General features: G+C 43.7%; 1 protein-coding gene across 1 annotated transcript; it reads left to right on the forward strand.

Moving 5' to 3' along the window:
* Nucleotides 1-2838: 2838 nt before the first annotated feature.
* LOC126982979 (alpha-protein kinase 1-like) lies at nucleotides 2839-10975 on the forward strand (the record flags this gene model as incomplete). The annotated part of the gene is made up of 4 exons (XM_050835362.1): nucleotides 2839-3030; nucleotides 3721-3966; nucleotides 5927-5959; nucleotides 7036-10975. Coding segments are annotated over 4 exons (2220 nt in total), but the record flags the coding sequence as incomplete, so codon positions are not given.
* Between the last annotated feature and the right edge of the window lie 809 nt (nucleotides 10976-11784).

Consider the following 11784-nt stretch of genomic DNA (forward strand, 5'->3'; position numbering starts at 1 on the left):
GGTTGTCCGCTCTCGTGATTATCTCAAACAAATGAAAACACGACATTGAGTGCTGCCGAGTTTTGTTTGCCGCCCTCGCGCAAAATGAGGTCTGGTCACGATATAATATTGTAATGCCTATTGTTGCCCGCTCCAAGGTCGTAATTACCTCATTTTTGTGGCCCCGGTGATTGAGGAGAAGGCGAGACTATGAATGGGAGAGCAGGAAGAGAGGGAGAGAGAGAGAAAGAGAGAAAAAGGAGTTATTATTATATGGAAGGGTTTTTTAGTATGACTGCATGCATGTATGTGTATGTATGTATGTGTAAATAGGAGAGCAGGAAGGGAGGGAAAGTTAGAAAATGAAGTTATTCTTATATGGAGGTTTTTTTTTAGTATGAATGCATGTTTGTGTGTATGTATGAATGTATGTATGTATATATGTAAGTATGCATGGTTCTTACGTCCTTTCTTTTTCCTTCCATAAGATGTCACAGCCTTTCCATCTCTTTACCTTATCGATCTCCCTTTTTGTTTTTGTTTTCTCTACTTGATTGTGTTATTAAATAAGGCGGGAAAAAATCTACGTATACTTTCAATTATCCTTCAGTGAACCGAGGGAACAAATAACGACGAGCCAGGGTTTTTTTTTTTTTTTTTTTTTTTTTTTTGTGTGTGTGTGTGTGTGTGTGTGTGTGTGTGAAGGAAAGGGATAGGGGAAAGGTAAAAGTGAGGTTAAATTACATACTTCACCTGTGCGTTCTTATTTTATCACTCCACCTATTGATTAAAAAATACAGGTATGCTAATCTTAAAAAACAAGAACCAAACTATCGCACTAATTCAAACTTTCCACTAACACATGCAAACACTCACACAAACATCCACTTATCACATCATCCACTCTATACCTCCCACTTTCTCTCTTTTTTAAACTTTCTCTTTTTTTTAGCCTTTATCGTAAGCGCGGCACACACGTATCTGTCCTTGGCTTGCTTGAGTGATTGACTGACTGATTGATTGACCGGACCAGAACACGGATCAGTCAGGTTGGTGGTGGAGGGGGAGGGAGGGATGCTGGAGGGAGAGAGAGTAGGGTTATAGGAGGAACGGAGAGGAGGAGGCCAGGTGAAGAGGGAAACATGTAAGGGGAGAGGGATGAGGAGAAGGAAAGGGAGGAAAAGACGGGGAAGCAGATGAAAAAGGAGACAGATAAGGGAAGGAGGAGGAGGAGAGAGAGGCAAAAGAGGTACTGGCAAAAAGAGTGAAGGAGAGAAAATGAGAGAAAGAAAGGAAGGATGGGAAGGAGAATGAAACAAAGAGAGACAGAGACAGAAGATAGGAGAGAGGACAGGTGGGGGGGGGGGGGGAGGAAGGGAGGCTGGAGGGAGGGGACACAGGGGACACATGAGGGTTGGGGGGTCATGGTGGTGGTCAGTCTACCATCTGTGTGTCTTCCCGTGTGAAATATGTGTTGGATACTGTGGACGCCGCCGCAGCTGCCTTCCCCTCCCTCCCCACCCTCCTCCCTTCCCTTCACATTAATTGCCGTCAAATGTCGTCATGCAATTATTATATGCGACCGACACATACGGAGGAAGGGAGGGGGGGGGATGAGGAACGCTGGTGGGTGATTCTCTCTCTCTCTCTCTCTCTCTCTCTCTCTCTCTCTCTCTCTCTCTCTCTCTCTCTCTCTCTCTCGATTTTCACGGTTTTTATTCTTTTTTCGTTGTATGTCGGGTTTTTTTCGTCAGTCGTAACAATAGACACGAATAACACACACACACACACACACACACACACACACAGGTAGGCTATATACAGCACACAGTAAGAACAACAACAACAACAACAACAACAACAACAAAAACAAAAACAGTAATGATAATGATATAAAGATTAAGTTGGAGGTCATACACTTTACACGCGCGTGACCTCAGTGATCATCTCCGTCGCACTGACCCGGCGGTGGATGAGTCCCCATTACCACCCCGGGACACAGGGCGGGGCAGCATCCGGGTGACCACAATTTTATACAGACCGTTATTATACAAAGAGCATTTCATTGTATAGAAGGAAAGAATTACGACGTATGAATGCATGTGTGAGATTACCAGCCGTATAGTTGTATAGTGACACACACACACACACACACACACGCCGCCACCAGCTGTATGGATCATTACGGATGTCATCAGATAGAACCATCCTGCCAAAGCCTCTTCCTTATTATTATTGTTATCCTCTGGACGTTTGTTGACCGGGCACCTGCCTTGGCCTTTGTTTTTGTTTGGTTTTATTGTTCTGGGTTTTTTTATTGCTTCTATTGATTTTATTGGTGCTGTTGTTTTCATGGTTTTCGTTATTCCGTTTCCCTTTTGTTTGATTTTTTGTTTTTTATATTATTTTTTTTATTATTATTCCTTTGTGTTGTCGTTTGAGTTTAGTTTTGTTCTTTTTTTATTATTTGTATTATTATCATTACCTTTGTTACTGTTGTTGTTCTTTTCATGGTCATTTTCATTATTCAGTTTTGCTTACGTTTCTTTCTCATATTTACGCCGGTAACCGATTTTCGTATACTATCTGTCTACCCACCTATCTATTTATCTCTCCAATAACTGCCAAAGTACACAAAACAGACTAACATAATAACTTTCATAGTAACTTTAGCCTTATCATTTTTCTTCTAAGCATAGAGAGAGAGAGAGAGAGAGAGAGAGAGAGAGAGAGAGAGAGAGAGAGAGAGAGAGAGAGAGAGAGAGAGAGAGAGACGTGTAATTTTTATTTGTGTGTGTAATTATTATTTTTTCTTGTTTTTCTTTTGATGTCCTCTACTCCACCTGTTTCCGCCGCTAATTCCTGTTCCCTTCGCCCACAGACACGTACCAGGCGCAGGTGCAGGCGGCCTGGCAGAAGAGCTGGAACCAGACCCAGTCCTTGCTGCAGAATCTGAGGTTCAGGGAGCGGGGGCCTCTCAAGTCGTGGCGGCCCGAAACCATGGCGGAGGCTATCCACGCCGTGCTGAAGGAAGGCCTCTCGCTCTCACAGGTACGAATAAGACCACTCCTGACCACGACCACTCTGTATACTGACCTCTTCTACTAGCCACGACCACTCCATCGACCTCTTCTACTGACCACGATCACTCTATATACTGACCTCTTCTATTAGCCACGACCACTCTGTCGACCTCTTCTACTGACCACGACTACTCTAACGACCTCTTCTACTGACCACGACCACGACCTCTTCAACTGACACACACGACCTATTCTTCATTTGAGGGTCGCGGAGATAGCCTTTGCAACGCCACCACGACCACTGTTACTGATACGACCACTTTTATTGACCACGACCACTTATTGACCATGACCTCTCTACTGACCACGACCTTTTCTATACTGACTACGACCACTACTACTAATCATGACCTTTTCTACTGTACACGACCACTTCTATTGACCCTCTTCTTCTACTGCTTAATAAATAAATAAAAATATATTCAGTTCCACAATATGGTAAGGCTTTCAAGTATGTCAGAGGAAAGCTCCCATCGATAAAAAGAAACGCTGAAGGAGAGAAAGAACTTTTATGCAATACGTATTAAAAGAAATGAAGAGGAGGAGGAGGAGGAGGACGAGGAGGAGTAAAGTAGTAGTAGTAGTAGTAGTAGTAGTAGTAGTAATAATAGTAGTAGAAGTAGTAGCCATGCCCCCCTAACCCGCCTTCTTCCCGTAGGCTGCCCGTAAGTACGACATCCCGTACCCGACTTTCGTGCTGTACGCCAACCGGGTCCACAACCTGCTGGGCCCTTCGCAGGAGCCCGGCGACATGAGGCCCAAGGGTCGCGGCCGCCCCCAGAGGATCCTGCTGGGGTCGTGGCCGGAGGAGCAGATCAAAGGCGTCATCAGAGCTGTAGTATTCCGGGACACTGCCATGTTCAAAGAGAATGAGCACAAGTATGGCGGCGGAGGCAAGATCAAGGTGAGAAAGGGATGATGTTGGGTGTTGCGTAAATGTTTTTTTTATTTTTTTCGTGTGTGCGTGCGTGTGTGCGTGTGCCTTCTTATAGAGCACTGCACGCGGGACTTGACTTTCACTACTTAATTGTCACTCCATTAAGCATCACGGGAATAAATAAGTAAATAGGTAAGTATATAAATAAATGTTTACGTTCGAGACATTTTAATAATAATCTCTGGGGTCCTTTTTTTTTTTTTTTTTTTTTTTTGGTGCTCCTGTCTTCATCTTCCAAAAAAATCAGTAATCATTATTATTATCGTGTTTTTTTTATCATATCGGTAAATTAGTGCTTGAAAAAAAAAGGATGAGAAGGTAAACTGTGATAAACTGCGTGTACATCATTTGACTTTAAGTAATAGAAGAAAATTGTATGATGAATCAAGGCTATGCAAGATCCATCACACACTTCTGCCTTATTTTGTTCCCTCATATAAGAACTCATCAATGTGAACTATGATTTACCTTGTTTATAAATTCTGCATCACTCAAAATACAGTTCCCAAGCCTTAAACTTAATCAAATGTTGGTTTTGTTCCCTCGTTTAAAAAATCATCAACTTGAACTATAATTTGCCTTCTTAATAAATACTACATCACTCAAAATATACAGTTCCCCAGCCTAATTAAACCTAAGTGTTGGTTGCTTACTGTTCCACTCGCCTCGTATGGAAGAAAAAGTGGGCTCACCCCTTGTTATCCTCGCCCCGTGAAAGTCAAGTCCTGCTGTATAGGGACTTTCAAGTCCTCATTCATTTTCAATTGTAGGGTATTATTGTCACTTTTTCAAAGTATTTCTTGGTTCATATATTTTTCAGTGTTGCTCCAGTTTCCGGCACTCATTGCACTAAGATTACTACCTAGAGTCTTCATTCAGTTTTCTCTCAATAAATTTCAATGTACTACTGCATGGACATATTTACACATTTCAAGCACTAGGTGTATTTTCACATTGGCACATTCTATTCTGCGATGTTTCTTAAGCCCCAGACAGATAGGAATAGCAGGATTTTTGGGAACAACATAAATAATTAGTGTGTTTACAGAGGGTTCACAGGCTAGGAAAGGCTCATCTCTGCCTCATAAGTTAATTTCCTTCCTTTCTTTGGCTGGAAGTTTTGTCTAGTAGTTTACTGATGAATCAGAATATACAATTAGTAGAAATCTTTTGAGTTGATATAATTTTCAGATGTTAGCAAGCTATTTATTGACTGTACGACATATTTTAGGATCCAGTCATTATTTAAGAGACTATATAGTACATTCTAGTGAAGAGTTTGTCTGGTAAATATTAAAATGGGAGTCCAGGAAAGAGTAGTTTAGGTGAAAATTGATAAGATTATTAGGCCCCAGAAAGGAAATTTTGCTATGTATTTCCAGGAAAGTGGGGTTTAGGTGAAAATTGATAAGATTATTAGGCCCCAGAAAGGAAATTTTGCTATGTATTTCCAGGAAAGTGGGGTTTAGGTAAAAATTGATAAGATTATTAGGCACCAGAAAGGAAATTTTGCTATGTATTTCCAGGGAAGAGTGGTTTAGGTAAAAAGTGATCAGATTATTAGGCCCCAGAATGGAAGTTTTGCTATGTATTTCAGCTACTTAGATACACTTTCAAGAACCAGCTATCATGTGAGTCAGAATATCAAACTAGAGAGTACAGGATCTTATACACATCTGATATTAGAAAAAAAAATATTATCCAAAATGCAAACTTTATCTTTTCCTCTCCATGAATGTTAGATATGTGTGTACTTCTATTATCACTTGGCCTCACTAGCGTGGTTTTATCAAGATCCTCACCAGTAACAGCAACCACACACAGTATCCCCCTGACCCGTAGAACTCATGCCCCCGTTCAGCATTCGGTCCTGTATTCCACATGTAGTATTGGTGTTCATTGTTCTCTCTCTCTTTATCTTTTTTAGGAGAACAACAAGCCAGCCAGCAAGATGCAGAGGGTTAGTATTTTCTGTGATTCTCATGTTGGCGTTGGTGGTAGTAGTCAAGGGTGTGTGTGTGTGTGTGTATGTGTGTATGTGTGTGTGTGTGTGTGTGTGTGTGTGTGTGTGTGTGTGTACGTACAATCACAAACTTCCGCCACGTAGTCTCATACCACTTATTGAAATTCATGGATTATTTTGTAACTGCACGTGATGGATTTTAAGGATGAAGTAATTGGAGTATCTGTTCTACCCATTATCTGAAAAAAAATACTAAGAGTGACATTGGGAGCGACGCTTAACGGGTTTTTGTTGCCTTTTTGTTTAATTGCCTTTGAGTTGTCTCCCTTGCTGTAAAAAAAATACACAAATAAAAAAATAATAAATGACAGTAGAAGAGATGAAATTTTCTTTGCTAAATAAATAGCCACATATTCTTACACCAAAAACAGACCCTGCCTAACAAGGATTTACATTAACAAGTTTCATATATCTTAATAAGGAGACTTTGATGACAGACAAACACCTGCCGGAGTCTCTCATTGGCTCATCAGTCTTCATATAGTATTCATCATGACCTTTTGTCTCGCCCTGTGTAATAATTGGGTCCAGTAATGTGGCTGTCATGTGTCTGTTCTCAGGAAGTCACAGAAAGTTAGATTCATCACTTATAAGTTTTAAGATGAACGCTTAGACAGCAGTGGATCCATGTATAGGTGGTCCAGAACTCAGTCAGTCAGTTTTGTATGGCAGAAATATAACAACACTTTCAGATAGCGGTAGTTATAACATCTATTATGTGGTGTAACTATATTTATTTTACGGTCCTAAGGTAGGCAGTGACTGTATATAGACGATTCATTTTGGGGGGAGCTACCCTTCAAATACTGCCTCTGTCTAAGGGTAAACCTCTGCAGAGTTCTGAAACAAAAAAGTGTATTGAGGATTTTTTTTAAACTAAGATGTACACTTGGATAATCTCATTTGGAAGTTCAATTAAATGGGAAACAGTTTAACTAGAAATTAGCTATCACAAAACTGAAACCCAACAAGAAATTTAAAATGGAAACTCATTGTGATCTTTCTCTCACCAGGAGGACCCCAACGCCATGGCCATGAAGCCCAACGGACCAGCCCTTCCCACCGTGTCTGGCATCCTGTCCGGCCTTACCCCCACCATGGACAACCCGGACAACAGCAGCCTCTCCACCGCCCCCAGCACGCCCCTCGCCACCACCCCGGCTCCCTCCACCCCTGCACCCTCCACTCCTCTCCAAACCCCCTCCACCACACCGTCTGCCACCACCCCCATCGGCCTGCCCCTGCCCACCCCCCCAACACCAGGCAACGCCATGGGCCCTGCCGCTGGAAGTCCCGGATCACTGGACGCTAGACTGGCACCTTCAACCATGGACAGCACCACTCCTCCCCTAGGCCCCAACATGGTGTCTGCCTGCCTCACCAGTATGACTCACACCTCCTCCTCCTCCTCCCTCACCTCCCCGGTCTTCAGTCTCTCCAGTGCCAACGACAGTATTAACAACACCAACGGTACCACCACCACCACAGCAAGCAGTGGTGAGGCCCCACCGCCAGAGAGTCCAAACTCAGGGGCACTGCCAAGACAGTCACCGACCCAGCCCCCACTGCAGCCACAGCAGCCGCAGGGAGAAGAGGACCAACAGCAGCAGCAGCAGCAGCAGCAGCAGCAGCAGCAGCAGCAGCAGCAGCCACAGCCACAACTGATTGTAAAGCAGGAGGAGGATGTGACACAAAATCTTCAAGATGCACAAAAGCAACAAGAACAGCAGCAGCAACAACAACAACAACAACAACAACAACAACAACAACAACAACAGCAGCAGCAGCAACAACAGCAACAACAACAACAACAACAGCAGCAACAACAGCAGCAACAACAGCAACAACAGCTGCAACAACAGCAGCAGCAGCAGCAACAACAGCAGCAGCAGCAGCAACAACAACAGCAGCAGCAGCAGCAACTACAACAACAACAGCAACAGCAATTACAGCAGCAGCAGCCCTTAGTCAAGAAGGAGCCTCAGCTCCCGTCTGTGGCACCGCCTCCACACCATTCTCCGTACGCCATGCAACGGCCGGCGCCCCCCCACAACCCCCTTCACAACCCCCACCCGAACCCCCTCCAGTGCCCCAGCCCCACCCAGCACTCTGCCGCAGCCCTGCAGCAACAACAGCAGCAGCAGCAGCAAAGGCACCACAGGGCACCACCCCCACACAACCAGTTGCACAATCAGCTTAGCCAAGGGCAGATGCAACAGAGACAGATGCCCCAGGCCCAGCGTGGCCCCCCACAGCGCCACCACTCCCAGCACGCCCAGCTGGGGAGCTTGCTGCCCGGGGCACTCACCTCACCCCTTGCTACCTCCTTGGCCTCCCCAGTCCACTTGGCACGGTTGTTTGGGGAAGGAAGTCACCCACACCTACCAGCCCACCAGCCCCCCCAGCACCCCCAAGCCCCCATCAACCCCTTTCACCCAGGCTTCCCCCGCCAGCCCCACCCTTCTGCTGCCCTGCAAGTCATGAACGCCATGAACAGCCTCAACCCTCACACCTCCCGCATGAACTCCAACGACCTGGATGCAGCCTCCGAGGCGCTGCTGTTCAGCAAGTTGGCCAACCCTCAGATGAACCCAAACCAAGGGAATGGAGACGCCTTGGCCCGCTCTGTGCAGCCCCAGAACCAGTACGACAATCACGGTGATATCGCCACCTCCCTCGCCAACATGGTCAATCGCACATCGCTAATGTACCGCGATGGCCTCGACGCCATCAAAACTGAACCTGAACCTATTCTAAATTGAAGAATGGCCAACCTATAATGATAGTAGCCCATGTTGTTGAGAAAAGTTGGAATTTCCATAAGCTGGTGGGCAGTGCATTGCTGGAAAAAAGAAAAGAAAATTCAGCTGACTGAATGTGGCCCCAGCAGCTTGTTTTGTGTGCAGTGTCTAGACATCTGAAATGTGTTTGATGTGTTGGGACCATATTCCTTTAGGAGAATTTTGCACACCTCTTTATAAGAGCATATTTTAGATTTGTATATAGTAGAGACATCTTAGCAAGTAGGGTTACATTTACATTTGTCCATAGCTGTTGGGCATTACCTCATAGTGAAACTCATTTATACACCATGTCATTGTACAAACTGGACATATTAATATTCCCTTGTGTACATAACATTGGTGACAAGTGTATGTACATATATGTGTGCTGCCTTGCACTTTTCAAGTTGCTTAAGAGTAGACTTTTGTACCTTTTTGAAAGGTAATGTTGCTTGACTTGTTACATCATTGATAGCATGTAACAAGGTAACTGAGATACCAGGTTTAGTAGAAAGTTAATTTATTTGCTAAACTGTGGTTGCACCTCCTTTCAGTTGTTGTTTTGTCCCCGTCAAGATGGAGTCAGTAGTCATGACCTGTGAAAAGCACATTTCTCTGCCCGTTTCAACACTATACTGTAGCAAGCAATATTCCAGGTTTCCTTTGCTCCCCCTCACTTAGCAAGAGAGGGTCATTCCAAACACCAAGCAGCTGATCACCCTGTGTGTCCAGATTATGTAGTGTGTGTTGGCAATCTTGTGTTGGTATAATAAATGGTAGTTTTTTCAATGTATTTATCCAGGTCTTAGTGAAAACCCAAGCCTGATATTTGGACTATGCGAGTACTATCATTATACAGGTAAAGACTTCTTGAGCAAAGTGATTGTTATACTTGTTGATTATGTGGTGTGCTACTTTGTTTTGGATGGCAATCCAAAATGTTGTTCTTAATTTCAAATTTATTTTATAGACATATACAATTATATAACCAAAGTATACATCATAGGTTAAGGCTATTTTAATACTTATAGTTTGTAAGATGTGTTTAGCTGTAAGATGATGAAGATGTTGCACTGACAGTGTTCTCCGCTTCTTAGTGACATACATATACCACAGTTACAACGTGTCCTCGGCCTGCCCAGGCTCCATAGCGAGGTGACCGCCAGCCACCGCAAGAAGCAGGATCAACATTGATGTTCTAGATTAGATGTTACCAGTATACAGTGACAACCTGTAGCAGCAGAGAGTCTGGCTCGGAAACACAGGCTAACTGGTTTTCCTTATTTCACAAGCTCTCTGCTCCTTTTTTTATTCTTTTTATACTGAGGCATTCATGTTTTAGACATGTTGTAATCTAGCTCTGGACTTTGATTCACATATTCCTTCACATCTTAAACATTCCCATTCAGATTTTCTGCTGCTTGAATAACATTATCTTAATTATAGTTTTATGTTAATTATCATAGAGCACTCAATATGCATTTCTGTAAGTATAATCCCTTTTCAGCTGTTATTTATGTTAGTGATATCTTGTAATCATCACATACTCTTTAGGCTGCTATTGGGGATTTCCAGTTTTAAGTTTCATGACAAAAAATAATTCATATGACTGACACAAGAGTTCACAAATCATGATTTTATCCCAGAACAAAATGTGTCCTGAATGCAATGTCTGTCCCATTGGCCTCCACAGATAGCAAAACGTAGCCCAAGAACCCCCTCAGAGGCACAGTACCTCACATTCACACCCAGTAGTTTGCCTAATGTATATATTGTGATATAGAATCCGAGCTCTGCCTCCAGAGCATTGAGGGCCTGCAGCCGCCTCCCCGTGTGAGTGTGTCCGTGTAGTAGCTTCATGTGGTGTCATCCACCTCCCTTTAACTACTGCTGTGTGCATGTTTTGTTGGTATTTGTATTGTGGTTGGTAACATAGCTTCTCAAATCACTAATCAACGTAATTTAATGTACCGTTATCAGGAATCATATCTCAAAATCCCCATTTTATTATTATTTATAGTTTAACAAAAAAATTTCGAGAAAGTGATTCTCTGATGTATCTACTAAGTCCATGTAGATGAGGATAGACCAACTGGTAGGTATCTGTTTGGCCAGGTGCCATAGGGAGGGATGTGCCTGTAGATGCTCTAAATAAACTTTAAAAATTGAATATTAGTCTAGTTTTCATGCACCACCACTACCACCATCCAACCACCCAAGCACATGTCCTGGTGATGAGCTGGTTCTTGGTGACCAGTGAGGCCTGGGCGACCTCTACCCCTCAGAGCCCTTCCTCCCCTCCCTTGGTGGGTGGGATGGCAGGTAAGCTGATCATGAACGTAAGTACTGATAAATTTGGGGTGCAAGGGCACTGACAAGAATTTAACACATGGGATGAGGGAACTACTAATTAAGGCGAAAAGGACATGATTAAGGTGAAGAGGATAAGAATGACGAGTGCAACAAAAGGTAGGTACACATCAACGACCATTGCAAAAGTACTTGTTAACTATAGTATCCTTTGCTGATACAGTGAATTTACCGTACCCAACGGTTATGTTTCTCGCAAGACACTTAACCCTCTCCAGGACAACTCCACAAAAAGACACACAAACCACTTACCACTAATACAGCAGGGGTGTCGGGCTTTCCCCTGCAAGCACCTCCCAGCGTTACAACGATAATCCTAACAGGCCTGATAGTAATACCTATTTGTAATCACTGTAGGAGGCACTTATCTTTCGAAGGGTTTCAAAAGATAGTGGTCTCTTGAAGTACGTCCTAGAGGAGTCCTGCTGTCCTCGAGACTAAATATAAATCAGCACTGCCGCGAGTTAACGTGGGGCGAAAGTGCTGAGGTGTTCATTGCTTGAAAGCTGTTGATGGAGGTCGAAAGCCAACCACGTGTGTCTGAAGAGGTATTTTGAATTTCCCTCGCCAGATGGCGTAGCTTTCGATCGGTTAAATTATCCTTGCTCT

The sequence above is a fragment of the Eriocheir sinensis genome, chromosome 5 (genome assembly GCF_024679095.1).
Source record: "Eriocheir sinensis breed Jianghai 21 chromosome 5, ASM2467909v1, whole genome shotgun sequence".
NCBI lineage: Eukaryota > Metazoa > Arthropoda > Malacostraca > Decapoda > Varunidae > Eriocheir > Eriocheir sinensis.